Here is an 18,228-nt window from a genome sequence, read left to right as displayed (position 1 = left end):
AGTGGTTGCCTGGGGTCAGATGGGGAAAGAAGGTGACCATAAAGGGACTTGAGGGGGCTTCGTAAGAACTGTTCTATTTGATTGTAGTGGTTGTTAAACAACTGTATGCATTTGTTAAAATGCATAAAACTGTCCACTAAAAATTAGGGTGAATTTTACTATGTGTAAAATAAACCTTAATAAACTTGACTTAAAAAAACAAGGACAGAGCAAGCAAAGGGTGAGAGGGCTTAATGAGTCAGAGGGCCTAATGCTAACATTGGGGCCAGGGAAGGGAGTAAGCTGGGAGCAGCATGAAAGGCCAGGAGACAGGGAAAGTGCACGTGAATCTTGCTAAGTTTATACCTTCCATTTTAAGACGATTTTGAAAATCAGAGCAAAGCTCTTGTAGGCAATAACTCTCTTGCAAATAAAGGATATAGTTTCCTTCCTACATGTGTCTCTCATAAGCCGAGTGTGTCTGGGGAGTGTGTAAGAACAAGGACTTGGAGATTACCAGGGAAGAAAGAGAAGAAGAGTATAAACCTGGAGACAGATCTTGTTGCTGGAAGAGACTTTGAGTGCTCTGTTTCCCCAGTGATTTGAGGTCCAAAATGGTTCAGAAAGGTCACGAGCTGTTATAGCCAATGAATATGAAGCTTAATCAGCCGAAATGATGATCCAGCTATCTCTGGGAAGGTCAAGATGGTTTGGCTAATGGCCATAATTGACACTAATAACATAAGCATCTTAATTTTCAAGCTAAGACAGATGTCCCACTTTACTTGTAGCAAGGTGACATGGGGAACATTTCCATGGCATTTAAATGTGGGAAACAAAACAGAAAGAAAATGTAGGCAGATCCAAAGTAATGTCAACACCTAAAGCATTTATTTGGATATCTTTAAACTTTTTACATATGATACATTCCAAATTTTACAAGTTGTCCACAGATATTAAAGTTATAGCCAATTTCTTAAACAGATATGATTTTCCCTGATATGGAAAGCGTGTTATATAAACATTTCTACAATGAACATAATACATGCGGAACAAATCATAAAAACTAAGATGATTCATTAGGAAGGGAAGACAATTAGCTTAATGATGCACACACTAGAAGAGAAAGGGTACGTGTGTTGCTATTTCATGTAAGTTCCTCTTCTCTCAGACTCCCTGACATTTTCAGAGAATGAAATCCAGGGACACCCTCTGCTAACAACGGACTTCTATGAAGTCATTCCTGAAAGCCAGAGTATTGCTATGATTTGGTGGAAATGTTTATAATCCATTTACAGAGGGCGAAACCTGGTCCTATTTTAAATTTAAGCGTGGTGAACGTATGGAGAAAAGCCAAAAGAAGCTGGGCTTAAAAGCTAAAGGAATGGGGATGTGACAAAGGCCAAAATAAACATTAAAATTATTATGCCATCCACAGCCCCAGATCTTACAAATGGAAGAAAGGCCAGAAAATGGGGTAGAACGCTGAGTTCTAATTTGTATTTTCTTCCTGTTGGTCCTCCTCTCAGCTGGTGAGCCAGTCCCAGAGGAGGGATCCTGTTACACACTATTTTGGAGAAGCAGCAATGAATGTGGCTTCTGCATTCCCACTTATTTTAGCCTGAAGTCTGGATTTCTGACCTTCCTCCTGGGTTTATTGCAATGTATGCAAAGCTGAGTGGAACAGAACTTTTAGAGGCATTTAAACTGAAAGGGTTACTTGCATTTGCTAAAAAAAAATTCCAAGAGCCTCTTATTATTCACTTGTCTCTTAGCCCCACCTTCGAGAGGCTCAGAATTTATCCCTCCACTAAATCTGCAATCACTCTCTGTGTGTATTCAAGCTCTCAGCACACATGTATCAAACGGGAGTGGCTGTGTGGTATGTAACAGTTAAAAGCTATTTTACTAAGCGGCTATCATTCTAGGAAGGCACCTCTTAGTAAGAAGAGTAATGTTTAAAAATAATAAAAAGCCTGGGCACACAGACTGTCCCAGGAAGGTACTAAGTGAGCCAGCAGGTAAACAGCAATTCATCTAGTCCAGGAAATGCTGGAAAGGGTAGGGGAACCTCAAAACACTGAGTTCTCATTTTTTTCTGCTAGTGTTTGATTCTAGATGCATACAATCTCTCAGTTTAGCCTTAGAAACGGGAATATACTGTCTGAAAAATCAGGATACTCTAAGTTTCAAAAAGCCCTTTAAAATGAGTTTTTTCTCTCAAAGCCAAAAGCTTTGCAAAAAAAGTTAAAATAAAAATAAAAAAATAAAAATCCAACTTCTGTAGCCCTGAAAACCACCCAGCATACGAAGCAACCAGGCTCTCCCCTTCATCCCACAGGCTCCTCCTGCACGTGCCCCAACCCGCTCAGAGCCAATGGAGACAAGGGACAGCCGCTTTCAAAATCCACTGCTTTGCTCTTAGAGGTAGGGTCCTGCCAGGAGAGGGGACAGCGACCCAGTCCCAGTGTTGAGAGTCACTGAAAGGGACCAGGAAGTGTGACCCCGACAGACCACAGAGACTGTTTCCTGCTGCTGTCGAATCAGCTTCGGGCCTGGAGTTCTTTGTGATCAGTAATGTAACATGGCTCAGACTACCGGGAACGGTCACAGTCAGATGCCCACAAAGGGGCTGTGCTCAGCCTGGGAAGAGAAGCTCCTTGCTGGATCCTAAAACTCAAGCAGTTACGTCTGAGGGGCACAGCAAACGGTGCAAGAAAATCCACTGATGGAAGATGATTTTCATCAGTTCCTGAAGTCAGAAACTACGAAAACAAAACTGGGAACAAAAGCTTAAATAGAGAATTTATTTCCAAATTCAGTAGAATTGATTTCCTATTCTCTTTCTTGAAAAGCCAACTGGGTTACAAAAATCCAAGTTTGTATTTTTGGTAGTGAAGTTATTATAAATGTTGCCAGTCAATGCCAACCAGTGTCTGATTTGCTTCCTGTGCATGTCCAATTTCCTCCGTGATACTGTGCTGGTGCCAAAGCTTCTGAATCTTCTTAAATCGCTCTTTGCACAAATGTAAAGGATTTCCCCGTCTAGAAGGAAGACGCATGTCACTGAGGATGCATTCTGTTTATTCATCTATTATACCCCAACCTTTCCTGATTTAGGAACAGTTACAAGTTACTGGTTTAAGATCCTCTGCAAAATTCCTATTTGGCACGAGACTGTGGCTATTAACACATTAGCTCTGAAGGCTGGCTAGGAGCAGCTGAAGGGAGTAAATGCTGCAAAGAAGAGGAAAACGTACACAAGCTACACTTATTCAGACTGGGGTGAGGGAAGAAAGGGTAGGGTTGAGCAGGAGGGTCTGGGTGGAGAGGCTAAAACTACCCATTCATTGTTCACTTTGTTGGTAAAATATAAGAAAGGGAGGAGGCAAGGGAGAGGACGGAAGAATTGCAGGGATAAAAATGTTCTCCAGAGGGCTCTTTCAGCCACAAAGTAGAAGCAAAGCAGCCAAATGTGAATAACTTCTGGGTCTAATTTAACCCAAGAAAAGGTTTTGGTGAGTTGATGCTGGTGGCCTTTGCTCTTGATTCAGAGCACATCAGTCCTCTTACCCTCTAACCAGGGCTCTTCCTCCTAAGAGCCCACATTCCTCAGGGCAATGGGAGAACCATTACCAGGTGGCATATGCCTGTAACCTTGCAGCCGAGCTCCTGGGGCGGTGGCCCCCTACTTGTCTTGCCTTGGTTTCCAGGTCTTCATTTTCTGCTCCCCAAGGCTGGATGGTTCTATCTAGGTTAAGACTTTCACCTCCTTTGGGCAGAGATTGTCTAAAAGAAGTTAACAGTGCTTGAGGGAACTGCTGTTAGCATTTTCTCTTGATATAATGGAAGCAACCGGAGTAGAAGTGATTAAGCCTCAGATACTGTTGTATTGCTCTATATGTTCTAAATCTTTGTCCCAGACTCTTAAGTTAATAAGATAAGCACATTTCTCTCTCTTTTTTTATTTTTTTATTTTTATTTTTTAAAGATTTTATTTATTTGACAGAGATAGAGACAGCCAGCGAGAGAGGGAACACAAGCAGGGGGAGTGGGAGAGGAAGAAGCAGGCTCATAGCGGAGAGGCCTGACGTGGGGCTCGATCCCATAACGCCGGGATCACGCCCTGAGCCGAAGGCAGACGCTTAACCGCTGTGCCACCCAGGCGCCCCTCTCTCTCTTTTTTTAAAGTAGGCTCCACACACAACGTGGGGCTTGAATTGATGACCCTGAAATCAAGAGTTGCATGCTCCATTGACTGAGCCAGCCAGGCGCCCCAAGCACATCTCTTATCAATTAAGATTTGCTCTTTTACACCATCTGAACAACACTGGGTCTCCTCATACAAAGCAACACAAATCACAACAGGTTATCCCTGCAGTGTTCTGATGCTGTGGATGCCACGTGGCAATTTCAGTGGTTCTCTGGAGTAGTAAATGGAAAAAAAAAATGCACTCTCTCCAATTCTTTTCCCTTATCTGTCCTGATGGCCCTCATGACATTTTAAAAAATATTTTTATTTATTTGAGAGAGGAGAGAGAGAGGGAGACAGAGAGAGTACAAACAGGCCAAGGGGCAGAGGGACAAGCAGACTCCCCGCTGAGTGGGGCTTGATTCTAGGACCCTGAGATCATGACCTGAGCCGAGGTCAGATGCTTAACCAACTGAGCAACCCAGGTGCCCCACTCATGACATTCTGAGGGCTGGGAAAGAGAATGCCCCATGAGGAAGCCAGGGTACCCTTCTTGGAAGAGTCCATCTCTGCCAGAACAGAAGCTCTATGCTGCTCCCAGGCTGTTAGCAGTAGGGCCTGAGGCTAATCACATTTACTGTGTATTGAAGGCTCTGGAGACCCAGGGTCAGCCAACCCAGCCCCCTCCCCAGGATGGGCCCTTACCTGAGTCCCTGGTCGGTCTCCCCATAGTCATCAAGGTAAGGAGGAGAATAAAAACAGCCTTTGGTTTTGCCAGCTAAAAACAGCACCTGACATTCCCGCACTCTGTAGAGAGACCATTTATACATTATAGATTAGTCACTGCTGTTTAGATTCAGTTTCTAATGGACTGAAGTCTATAAAAATAAACACCAGTGTTAGAAGAAACAGCATTTATAGCAGAGACACATCAAAGTTGTCAATACATCTGCCCAAATTTTAAAAATAACTAAAATGACTGCATTGTAACCAATAATGATTGCATTGTAAATCAATATAGCGAGGGAGAGGAACATTTTGGATTAGCAATCAATGGCTCCAGGCGCCTGGGTGGCTCAGTCATTAAGCGTCTGCCTTCGGCTCAGGTCATGATCCCAGGGTCCTGGGATCCAGCCCCGCATCCGGCTCCCTGCTCAGAGGGAAGCCTGCTGGGGCTTGATCCCACAACCAGAGATCATGACCTGAACCAAAGGCAGAAGCTTAACCATCTGACCCACCCGGGCACCCTGATAGTTAATTTCTAAACATAAAATAGCTACTGATATTTTAACCACTATTATGAAGAAATCGTTCATTTAAAAAAATGTACAAATATGTTCTGAATTAGGTTGATTTGAAACACAAAGCAACACTGTACCTGACTAAAAGGATTTTGAAATATGTGAGACAAGAAAAACTGCTTTTTAATTTCCCCTACGGGCTATTTAAAAATGTGTCTCCCATCCCTTTGAGAGATTTGCCTGACCGTTTTTGGGTATTAATAATTCGGCTCAATTCAACATTTATTGAGAACCTATCATATACAAGAAATTGTCAGGCACCAGGGGAATAAGGTACCTAAGATACAGACCTAATTTATGCCTCAGGGGAGCTCAAACTCATGTCACTTCTCTCCTTCAAACCCTGAACTGAGTTCTATCTCACTCAGCACATAACAGGACATAGCAGGCCCCAGGACTCCCTCCTTGTGCACACCACTCCAGTGACACGAGCCTCACTGCTGTTTCTTGAACCCAGCAGGCACATTCCCCAGCAATTTTACAACTGCTGTTCCCTGCCTGGAGTGTTCTCCCCACTTTTTCTGTGTTTATTCAAAAGTCACCTTCTTGGTTCCCTAACTAAAATCCAACTCCCCATCTGCCATTTCATATTCCTCTTCCTGCTTTATTTTTTCTCCTTTGAGTGTATCACTTTCTAAATTCTTATCAGCCTTGTTTATTTTTTATCTCCCACACTAGAAAATGAACTCCACAAAGGTAGAGATTTTTGTCTGTTTTGTTGACTACTGCATTCTCAAAGCCCAGTACACAGTAGTCACTAGTAAGTATTTGTGGTATGTTGTCCGATATATACAACCATAGTTGACCCTAGAAGAACACGGCAGTCAGAGGTGCTGACCCCCTTCCCCCATGCAGTTGAATTTCTGCATATAACTTCTGACTCCCCCAAAACTGAACTACTAATAGCTCACTGTTGACTGGAAGCTTTACTGATAACACAGACAATTGATTAACACACATTTTGCATGTTTTATGTATTATGTACTGTATTCTTATAATAACGCAAGTTAGAGAAAAGTATTAAGAATCTCAAAAGCAAAAGAAAATACATTTGCAGTACTATACTGTATTTATTGAAAAAAATCTGTGTATGAGTGCACTTGTACATAGTTCCAAACTGTGTTGTTCGAGGGTCAACAGTATACACTTCAGCCAGTGATATGTATGGATCCCAAACCATAAGGATACAACAAAAGAAGTAATTTTGACGGATCAGGGCAGAAAATCAAAGACAACTGAAGTTTCACATTAGAATGAGGCACAAAGAAAGCAGAACTGAATTGTCATGGAGGTGGGAAGGATGACAATGGAAGCAGCAGCAAAGACACAGCATGAGCCAAATATGAGATGTGAGGAGACAAGGCTCCCCTGTTCCTTAAATGAATAAAAAACACAGGAGGACGGCAGTCTCAACATTCTTTGCAACACAGTAGTCTCTTGTGCTATCCCTCAACACGCATACACCAGGGCCGATGCAAAGTCCGAAGCTCCTGTCAGGGCCTTACCTGAGGAAGATGCCCACCCCAGAACCACAGGAGTAGGTGTGAGCTGTGCAGGCTCCCACATCTTCCCCTTCCAGTTCAGTCTGACAGCAGTAGCTCTGGGAGCACAGGAGAGTTCCACACACAAGGCACAGAGTGGGGGCTCTGCTCTTATCACCACCTGATTTGGGGCACCTCCATGGGACAAAAAAAGCCTCAAGTCATTGCTCTAAAACAGTGGCTAAAGAGCTGACGGTGGTAAAGCTACCCTGGGAAAAATTCTGCAACATCAAAACCAGACAAATTTATTTCTAAGACTGGGAACATCCCTCACAAACACCATGTACTGGAAAAATTCAATCAACGACTAGAGAAAAGGCAAATTAAAATCATTAAGAGAAAAAAATGTAAATTCTGCTGTCATATGATGAAATACTACACAAGGTGAAAACCGACAAATTAACAGTTATGTATGTTGAATGTATTAAAAAACCCCTGACAAACAATGCTGAGTGTGCAGGAAACTGTAGAGTATGTAGAGTGCCATTTTAAAGCTTAAAACATGCAAAATATGCTGCTTGGGAATATAAACATTTGTTGCTAAAGTGTAAATGCAGAGGAAGCTTGATACTCTGTGTAGAACAGAGGGTCTCTGCAGGGGAGGAGGACGACGCAGCAGAGAGGTACACAAGGCAGCTTCAACCGCCTCGGTAATTTTTTACACTACCAATTATTCCTATGCAGTTTCTATGTCAAACATTTACAAATATTACTAAGGGCTCCTATTACTTTAAAGTGTAAATGGTTATTTAGATAACCTGTAATGAATCGAATTTGTCACCCGTCACCCTGTTTCCCGTACCTTATTCTGAAGCGTACTGGAATGGTGCTAAGACGGGCAGCAAAAAATACTACCCGGACTGAACAAATGGAACAACAACAAAATCCCTTCAATTCCGTATAGAGCAGTGAGTGCTTCCAGTGGTAAGAAATGTTCAACACTTGAATATCAGAACTTACGAGAAATTAGATGCTTGATTAATGAGGCTGCTGTAATCCTCTGGAAGGTCTATTAATTTGTTGGATTCTCTTGGATAGCTAAAACAAAACAAAACAAACCAACAAACAAAAAACCACATAAAACCAGTTAGAAGTCATATTATAACAATTACAGGTAACTCACTCATATCACACATGAGGCAGGGATGGGCAGCCAAGGAGGAGGGACTGAGATAGACATTTTTTTCCTTAAAAAAAAAAAAAAAGGGAGAGGGGAATGGGAGAGAGAGAGAATCCTAAGCAGGCTCCATGCCCAGCGTGTGAGCCCAACACGGGGGCTTGATCTAACCAACTGAGCCACCCAGGTGCCCTTGAGACAGCGGATCTTATACCAGAGTCACCTGGGGGAAATTTTGGGGAGAAACACATGCCAATGATAGAGAAATTAGATTTGGCAGGTAAGGCTTGGGTATTTTTTTTAAAGATTTTTTTAATCTCTATACCTAATGAGGGGCTCAAACTCACAACCCCAAGATTAAGAGTCACATGTTCTACTGACTGAGCCAGTCAGGCATCTGTAGGCATGAGTATTTTGTAAAAGTTTCCAAAATTATTCTCATGTAGGTCTCAAGTAGAGAACTACTGTTCCACATGAGTTTTCCGACTGCAGAGTTGAACAATAAGAAACTGGTGATATTCAACCCTTTTGATTTAAATTAACTGGAATTTCATATGGCTCAACTTAATAAAATTAGGGTGCTATCATTTCTAGATTTTGATGTGTATAAAATCAAAGAAATAGAGCAGATAATCTCCTCTAGCCTTCTGAGTTTTATGGATAATGTATTTAGTAGAACCAAGCAGAGATTAACAGATGAAATACATCTATTATCACCCGCATAGCATACCTTCCTATGGAATCACAATAGAGCTAATGTCAAAAAGAATGAAGGAAGAAAAAAAAAAGGCCATGATTTGACAATCACTAAAACTGAGTGAGAGGAATGTAGAGCCTTATTGTACGATTCTTCATACTTTTGGATATTTAAAGTTTTCCATAATAAAAGCGAAAAAAGAGCTAAGAAAAACCCGGAAAAGGACCTACATTTTTAAAAAAGCAAACATTCCAAAATACAATGATTTTGTTATTTGTTTCCTCTGCCAAGAATAATGCACTCTAGTTATATTCATAATTCTTATTCTTTAGAAACTCTCATCATTACACTAAGAAAAAAGTACGAAGGCAAGATGTTCTTCCTGTTGGAATCACTGAATGCCTGGGAGGTCAATTTTAAAGGAATGGCACACTTACGTCTGCTTCCTCCCTACCTCCTGCCCAACCAAATCTTTGATAATCTTTAACTTACCTTATAGCATCTCTTTCACCTTCTAGAAATCTTTTAACTTCAATGTTATGACACCAACTTCAACGTAAATGGAAAAAAGAAAACCAAAACTTAACTTTTGAAGGGTTAGAATAGAATTTTTTCCTCTCTATTTCTCTATCCAGTAACAGAAAAACAAATCTTGGCTTAATATATTTACCACATCAAAAGGAAGATGACATATTTTGCTACAATATGACCCGTAATTTCCTAAAAGCATACGCTATTATCCCACTAATTTGGACACTCCGGAAAAACCAGTAAGAATTAATGACAGGCTCTTACTATTTGGAGCTAGAATACTCATTATAAAAAAATTTTTTTAAATTGTGGCAAAATATACACAACATAAAGCTTACCATTTTAACCATTTTTAAGTGTATAGTTCTGTGGCATTACATATATTCACACTGTTGGGCAACCCATCCCTACCATCCATCTCCAGAACTTTCTCAACTTTCCCAAATGAAATTCTGCACGCGTTAAACACTGACCCATTCCTCCCTCCCCCCAGCTTCTGACAACCATTCTATTTTTTGTCTCTATGAATTTGACTACTCTCGATACCTCACGTAAATGGAAACATATAATATTTATTCTGTTGTGACTGGCTTCTTTCACTAAGCATATTTTCAAGCTTCATTCACGTTGTAGCAGGGGTCAGAATTTCCTTCCTTTTGGGGCGCCTGGGTGGCACAGCGGTTAAGCGTCTGCCTTCGGCTCAGGNTCTGTCAAAAAAAAAAAAAAAAAAAAAAAAAAAAAAAGAATTTCCTTCCTTTTTAAGGTTGAACAGTAATGTCACTGTAGGTATATACATACATACATATATTGTTTATCTACTCATCTGTTGGTGGACAATTAGGTTGCTCCATCTTTTGGCTATTATGACTAATGCTGCTATGAAAATGGTTGTACAAGTATCTATTTGAGTCCCTGATTTCAATTCTGTTCTTTTTTTTTTTTTTTTAAAGATTTTATTTTTTATTTATTCGACAGAGATAGAGACAGCCAGCGAGAGATGGGAGAGGAAGAAGCAGGCTCATAGCAGAGGAGCCTGATGTGGGGCTCGATCCCATAACGCTGGGATCAATCCCATAACGCTGGGATCACGCCCTGAGCCGAAGGCAGACGCTTAACCGCTGTGCCACCCAGGCGCCCCTCAATTCTGTTCTAATATTTACCTAGAAGCTGAATTGCTGGATCATAGGATAATTCTATGTTTAACTTTTTGAGGAACTGCCATAGTATTTTCCAGAGCAGCTGCCCTATTTTCTGTTCCTACCAGCAATGCACAAGGATTTCAATTTCTTGACATCCTCACCAACATGTGTTATTATTGTCTGTTTTTTGACTACAGCCATCCTAATAGGTGTGAAGTAGTACCTCACCGTGGTTCTTATTTGCATTTTCTTTTTCTTTTTTTTTTTAAAGATTTTATTTATTTGACAGAACGAGACAGCCAGCGAGAGAGGGAACACAAGCAGGGGGAGTGGGAGAGGAAGAAGCAGGCTCATAGCAGTGGAGCCTGATGTGGGCTTCGAACCCACAACGCCGGGATCACGCCCTGAGCCGAAGGCAGACGCTTAACCGCTGTGCCACCCAGGCGCCCCCTTATTTGCATTTTCTTAACGACTAGTGATGTGAGCATGTCTGCACATGCTTACTGGCCACTGTATATCTTCTTTGGAGAAGTCCTTCGCTCCTTTTTAAATGGGTGGTTACTTTTTTTGTTGAGATGTAAGAATTCTGGCCCTATATTCATACATTCTGAATATTAATCCCTTATCAGATACATGATTTGCAAATATTTCCCCCAATTCTGTGGGTAAAACAGTCAAGTTTTAATCTTCACTCACTAACTTGATATGACTGATAAATAACTTTCTCCAGACTTCAATTTTCTCAAATATAAAGTGAGGGTATGGACTAGATAACCCTCAAGGTTTTTCAGTTCCAAAAATTTATGGAACAGAGTCCTTAACAATAAGTTAATATGAGGAAATAAACATTCCTACCACTAGTCTCCTTCCAAGCAAATCTGCTTATGCTATTCACTAGCTTGGCAAAAATCTTGCCACAAAGGTAAATTCTTAGCTAAGAAGGCCTAATCCTGATAGAACGAATTACACAGATTGAATTCTACCAGGCTCACTATCTGAGAATTCTGTAATATGTGATAAACCTAAGTTTGTTTCCACAGAACTATTCTATATAATGGAAGAAAAGTATATGATTATTACCTTTCGATCAGCAATTTTGTTACCTCATTATTTTCTTGAAAAAGGCAAATGAGGTTGTTTGGCAGGGAAAGGTAGTTACACAAATGTTCAAAATGGCTTGTTCCGGAAACTGCAAACAGAGAAGAGAACAGTGATGTATGTGACAACCATGAGAAGATCCTGCAGGAGAGTACGCAACAGCAGAACTTAAAAAGCATTATGAAAGAGTTTGGATTTACTTGTAGGAAGTTCACAAAAGGGCACGTGGAAGGGGTCCACAGAAAATGGCATAACTGAGAGCAGAACCAGGCAGCTCCCACACCAAACTGGTCACAATTTCTTGGTGTCTTGGTTTTACCATTGGAAAAATGGTGTACCAGCCCAATCTACTTCATTGGGGTTATGTGTGAACAGATAAATGACAAAAATAACATATGGGTGCTCTGGAAAAGTATAAAGCAGTACAGAAATAGAAGATGATTTTATCATGAGAGATGGATTTAAGCACTACCTTTAATCATCACTGCAAATGATTAGAAAGTCTAGACTATTAGCTGAATGAAGATGCCAGGCAACAGACTTTGAGAGGGCAATCTCATGGCACCCCTTGCCCTGCACCAGTCACTATGAGGTACAGAAAGAGTAAACTTTAAGTCTGCCTTGATACTACACTTTAATGAAATGAATCAAAACAGAACATAGAAAATAACTGTAAAATAGCAAATGAATTCCTACATTAAAATCATGTATGTGCAATTATGGGTATTCTGAACATTAATGCCACACACTTCAAGTTAACAAACACCTGACATTGTGAGTTTTCCCCTTTTATTATCTGAAGAACCCAGTTTATGAATAACATATAATTGAACATTCTAACTCTGAAAGCAAAACTAGTATGTTTTTGTACATAAAAACAGTACACTGAGAGCCAAATAAAATCAGACATACATAAATACGCATTTTATTCTACAATTGTGTACATCACCACAATTAGCTATGTTCTTTTTTTTTTTTTTAAGATTTTATTTATTAATTTGACAGAGAGAGACAGCCAGCGAGAGAGGGAACACAAGCAGGGGGAGTGGGAGAGGAAGAAGCAGGCTCTCAACAAAGGAGCCTGATGCGGGGCTCGATCCCAGAATGCCAGGATCACGCCCTGAGCTGAAAGCAGATGCTTAACGACTGAGCCACCCAGGCGCCCCCAATTAGCTATGTTCTAAGTTCCCTTTCTTTCTTTCTCTCTCTTTCTCCCTCTCTCTCTTTTTAGAGAGATAATCTTAAGCAGCTCCACACCCAGCATGAAGCCAGACACAGGGTTTGATCTCATGAGACTGAGATCACGACCCGAGTTGAAATGAAAAGTTGCATGCTTAGACAACTGAGCTACCCAGGCGCCCCCTAAGCTTTCATTTTTGCAAGTCACTTTAATTATAAACTGCTGGAGTGAAAAACTACACACATTTCCTACATTTTGAAAGAAATTAGAAATTACCTTGAATTTCAGGTGGGGCAGGAACTCCATTTAAGTAGTGAAAAAACAAAGCACAACACTTCAGGAAAGGCATGATTCCATTTCTGACATTCCTCCACAGATGCCAGCCAGATGGTGTTCCTTTCAAGGCACTAAAAAGAGAAAAATGTAATTGGGAAATCTAATGAGGAAAGGTCATTCTAGTTATAGCACAGTGTGAAAACAGGGACAACTGCTATTTGGAATCAGTGGCACAGAGGCTTAAAAGGAGTGGGCAGCCCCACTATGGGATGTCAGGTATAAATGGTGCTATAGCCATCAATACTGTTATTAAACATAAAAGTAATACAGCTGTATAAAGAGAAAATTTGGAAAATAAAAAATTATCCACTATTCTAGAAACTTTTATCAGTACTACTATTCTGGCTATTTTTATTTTCACATTCATCTATGTCTTACAAAGTTATAGTTGTAACATATGAAACATAAAACTGTTTTTCAGAACATCGTAACACATATTTTTTATCAGAACTGTACTATTCCGGAATACATCAACCATAATATTCAGCAAATTAATCCCCTGTAAGCAAACACTGTGATTGCTTTAAATTTTTTGCTAATATAATACAATACACAGTGTACATCTTTATGCCTATAGGTTTTTCTATATGTTGAATTATTTTATTAATGTGCATTCTCAGAAATGGAATAACTCAAAGAATAAATTTACGGTTCTTGACACACACTGTAAAAAGCTAAGTGAAACTGCTATACCAAATCCAAATGACTCCAACAATATGTGGAATTCTAATAATTTCCTTGCACTCCGGCCAGTCCTGGATATTACCTTAAAAATATATTATGTTGACTTAATTTGCATTTTAAAAGTCCTAGTGAGACAACATATATTTTAGAATATACTTTTCAAAGTAAGTTCTGTATTTCCACGAGTCCGTGCCAGATCCTCTGAGCAAAAGACAGGTTCCAGGGCCAAACAAATACATGTGGGAAGCTCGGCATATTACTCTTCTCAGAGATTTCTACTCATGTTAGTATATTAAAATTTCAGGAGTCCTGCAGATCACTCACTCATCTTCTCTTTTAAACTTGTTGACAGGCAGCAATTTCCCTATTTCAACAAAGGAATTCCTTTCTCATGCTATCACCTACTAATATTTGGGGAACTGTGAAGATGTAAAGAGGATGATCTCACCTTCCTGCATACCGCTGAAGTGTTTTATACAAAGCAAGAACTGCTAATTCTTCTTCACCAGCAGGATTTTCTTGATCCATGCCATTTTCTTCTGAAAGATATGGAAATATTAGTACCCCATATTTGCTTATGAAGTGGATTAATGACAGCATCATTTAAGTGTTCAGATTCCTATATTTGGACATATCTGAAAATACTCCCACAAAATAGAAAGAACTTTAACCCCCAGATGTGAGCACAGTGTCAATTTCCATCATAACAAGGAGCCAGCAGGCTTTGAGAAAATCAGCTAAATATACATTCTATGGTAACTGACCATTACTGAACTTATGAAATAAAAAATAAGTAAAAACATTCACATTGCCAGGGGATTTTACTAGGAGAAAGGAACTGGTTTCAAAACTTTCCACACAAGGATGAACAGAAAAAAGAAGTAGCCTAATTATATTTTATGCATTATTCTTGTCTAGGCTCCTCTTCCTCTTTTTTTTTTTTTAAGATTTTATTTATTTATTTGTCAGAGAGAGAAAGAGAGTGTGTGTGTGCACACGCAAGCGCACAAGTAGGGGGAGTGGCAGGTGGAAGGAGAAACAGACTCCCCATTGAGCAAGAAGCCCGATGCAGGACTCCATTCCAGGACCCTGGGATCATGACTTGAGCCGAAGGCAGATGCTTAACTGACTGAGCCACCCAGGCATCCCATCCCTTACTTTATTTTTTTAAAAAACAGAAAAAACTCAAGTACTTCTGCCCTTCAAGAAGCTGAAAAAAAGGAGTTACCTGTACAAGAGGTAAGTAAGATCTGTACGATGTGTGCCATAGTAACCAGATGGAAAATGTGAAGGTCTCCAGTGCCAAGACTGATCCCAGAAAAATCCTGACACTGCAACGCAGGGAAAGCGAGCACCAAGCCCACCTAGATACCAAATGCCAAGGGTCAGACAGGTCACCTTTCCTTCCACAGCTGAAGATATTTCTAGTTTCTTAACATGATCCCCTTCTGAGCTCAGCCCCTCCCTTTCAGAAATCTTTATTGTTAAAGGGCACATGCCAGAAATTCCACTAGGGCTGGCTAAATTAAATGACTTATGGACTAATGGGGTCTGTATAAGCACCATCATTTCATATGTCCAGTGATTTCCTAATACATACCTTATTGTTAGTAATAATAAAGATAACATCTGAAATCTTTCTAGGGAGTGAGCAGTGGAAAAAAAAACAACACAGTTTTTGGACACACAAAAATCTAGATATGAATCCCAGCTCCTCTTATGGGCTTTTTAGACAAGTTAACACCTTTGGGCCTCGATTTTCCTCCTGGTAAACTGACCTAATACATATATGTTTTTAATACCTCGGTAGTAAGGATGTAAGGGCTAACGGAGAATGGATGTGAAAGAAGTCAGGTGCACAATAATGCTAGCTTGCTTGTGACCCTCCTGCTGCCTGTCCAGTGGTGCTAGTGGCGACAGTCTTTATAGGAGTCCTAGAATCAGTAACAACGGCTAAAAATTATGGGGGACATCGTGCTCTAAGCTCTTTACACTGCTTGTTCCACAGAGTCCTGACACAATCATATGAGAGGGACTAACCAACTTAAAGGTTCAGAATCTGATGCCCAAAGACGTTAAGGAGACAGCACATGGGGTCGCTGTGTGTGGTGGTGCACTCAGCGTCCCATGCAGGGGGCCCAGCTGATGTGGGGCTGAAGGTTAGCCACCCACTGCTTGGCCAGTGCTGTGTCCTGGCACTAGAATGCACCTGCTCAGAAGACAAATCTTTCCTTAAATCATAGAAAAGGGCTGTCTGTTGCCAACTAATGTGACCACAGGGTTTATCTGCCCTAAAGCACTGTACGGTTCAGCAACAGCCCTTATATTACTAGTGTTATTACTTCTTTATGTATAAAAAACATAAAGCGATTAAATTACTGACCTCAGTCACAAAGCAAAATAAGAGAGGTCAAGCCTCTCAATTATATTCCTTAACATTTTCTTTTTTGAGGCTCCTGGGAAAAGAATTATACTCAGAAGCATATTGAGAATAGGTGACAACTCCTCCTGCTTGCCTTTACACTACTCACCAATAAAATATAGTAAGATAAAGAGAATTTCAAACACAAATCACAAGATACTCACCAACAAATGAAACATGTCAATATCTAATATGCATGGAAGGTCTCCATGGTTGTCATCTGGCACCAATGCTAAATAGTTAAAGAAAAATACATTAGCACATCTCATATGCCAACATAAATATTAAATTATTTTAAAAATGCATATACCCTAAGTTTAAATATATTCTTCTGTTAAGATATATATGAATTTATAAGCTAGAATCTATACATAAACAGTATTACCAAAATATTTTTCCTAATGGGGAGAGAAGCTGCACCACTAAGAACAAAATCACAGATGAGAAATTACCATATATGGTACAAGTGTTCATACTCACATGCAAAAAGTTTACAAAAGTGTCCTTGCACCACTGACAGTGATGCCACTGTCCAATGTGCTGCAGCAAATCTTGTTAGTGACCTAAGACAGTCATCCTGAAATAAAGAGATTGATGCAATGAACAAAGCCAGCATATAGATACATTTGATCCTTGAACAACGTGGGGGTGGGGGAGCTAAGCCCCTCCCCCACAACACAGTTGAAAATCTGCATATAACTTTTCACTCTCCTGAAATTTAACTAATAGCCTATTGCTGACTAGAAGCCTTACTGATGACATAAACAGTTGATTAACATTTTTGTATGTTATATGTATTATATACTATATTCTTATAATAAAAGCAGCTAGAAAAAAGAAAATAGTAAGAAAATCATGAGGAAGAGAAAATACATTTATGGCACTGTACACAGACACCCCCCCATGTATAAGTGAACTCGTTCAGTTCAAACCCGTGTTGTTCAAGGGTCAACTGCAGTTCTCTCCTTTCAGGAATCCTATTTCTTTTTTTCTTTTTTTTTTTTTTTAATATTTTATTTATTTACTTGACAGAGATAGAGACAGCCAGTGAGAGAGGGAACAGAAGCAGGGGGAGTGGGAGAGGAAGAAGCAGGCTCATAGCACAGGAGCCTGATGTGGGGCTCGATCCCAGAACTCCGGGACCATGCCCTGAGCCGAAGGCAAACGCTTAACCGCTGTGCCATCCAGGCGCCCCAGGAATCCTATTTCAAAGCACAGCTAGTCAAAGCAAATCTGGATGCATATGAGATCTCTCTAGGATCTTTCTCAGGGTTTGGAACTGAATCTATCACATCTGTAATGATATGTCTTTAATGTGGAATGAATGGAATGAAGAATATCTAATTGTATGCAGAATAAACCAAAGCTATCTCCTCACAACCAAGCTGCTGGTTCTCTAAAGCAAAGGATACATGCATCAAGACAAATTGTAAAGAACTGAGACTCCCAAGAAGGTGATGCAGCATTTCTTTGCATTTATTCTAAAGAGATACTCTAAAATGTGGGAAATCCTCCAAATATCGGGGAAACTATGGGCAAGAAGATGGATTAACAAATCAGGGTGTCTGCAGCCAGCAAAAGCTATTATGGGGACTACGTAGCAACAAGGAGAAAAATCTTGATGTAAAGTGAAGAATATAGCAGGAACAAAACTACATGTAAATATCAACTATAATCAAGTTTCAACATGCTAATGAAAAAAAAAGGTGGTGAACTGATGAGTTTTTTTCTTCCTGCTTAATTTTCTATTTTCAGAATTTTCTGTAATGCTGTTTGGTTCACCAGATATTGAGGACTACTAACATGTTAGTCTTGGTTTTGAAGATCTTAAAATGAAAACTCACCCCACTTCTCCTGTACTTAAGAAGCTCACAGCCTGCTGGAGGGGCAAGAGATGGGGGATTGGGGTGAGCAGAGAGGGAGGGGAAGGAAAGGAGGAGGAGACAACTGAAGGAGGCAGTTATTACAGAACAGGGATATCCCACTCATAGGTTTCCCAGGGAAAGCAAAG

At 40.2% G+C, this 18,228-nt stretch overlaps 1 protein-coding gene across 5 annotated transcripts in view; it reads right to left on the bottom strand.

Annotated features, from left to right (window-relative positions):
* UBR2 (ubiquitin protein ligase E3 component n-recognin 2) overlaps positions 1-18,228 on the bottom strand; it is a 125,268-nt gene that overhangs the window by 5,723 nt on the left and 101,317 nt on the right. For 3 of the 5 annotated variants that reach the window (XM_034648000.1, XM_034647999.1, XM_034648001.1), the window contains exons 37-47: positions 16,698-16,794; positions 16,382-16,449; positions 15,024-15,159; positions 14,244-14,334; positions 13,052-13,182; positions 11,578-11,686; positions 9,320-9,376; positions 7,974-8,051; positions 6,978-7,148; positions 4,877-4,978; positions 849-3,024 (exon numbers count right to left, since the gene is read on the bottom strand). In XM_034648000.1, the coding sequence (XP_034503891.1) occupies positions 2,883-3,024; positions 4,877-4,978; positions 6,978-7,148; positions 7,974-8,051; positions 9,320-9,376; positions 11,578-11,686; positions 13,052-13,182; positions 14,244-14,334; positions 15,024-15,159; positions 16,382-16,449; positions 16,698-16,794 (1,182 nt within the window). In that variant the 3' untranslated portion in view covers positions 849-2,882. Of the gene's footprint in view, positions 1-848; positions 3,025-4,876; positions 4,979-6,977; positions 7,149-7,973; positions 8,052-9,319; positions 9,377-11,577; positions 11,687-13,051; positions 13,183-14,243; positions 14,335-15,023; positions 15,160-16,381; positions 16,450-16,697; positions 16,795-18,228 lie in introns of those variants that run through there. The other 2 variants (XM_034648002.1, XR_004622064.1) reach the window with 2 other exon arrangements.

The sequence above is a fragment of the Ailuropoda melanoleuca genome, chromosome 19 (assembly GCF_002007445.2).
Source record: "Ailuropoda melanoleuca isolate Jingjing chromosome 19, ASM200744v2, whole genome shotgun sequence".
NCBI classification, from domain to species: Eukaryota; Metazoa; Chordata; class Mammalia; order Carnivora; family Ursidae; genus Ailuropoda; species Ailuropoda melanoleuca.
Note: the sequence above shows the minus strand (reverse complement) of the source record. Positions and strands in the feature narration are given on the sequence as shown.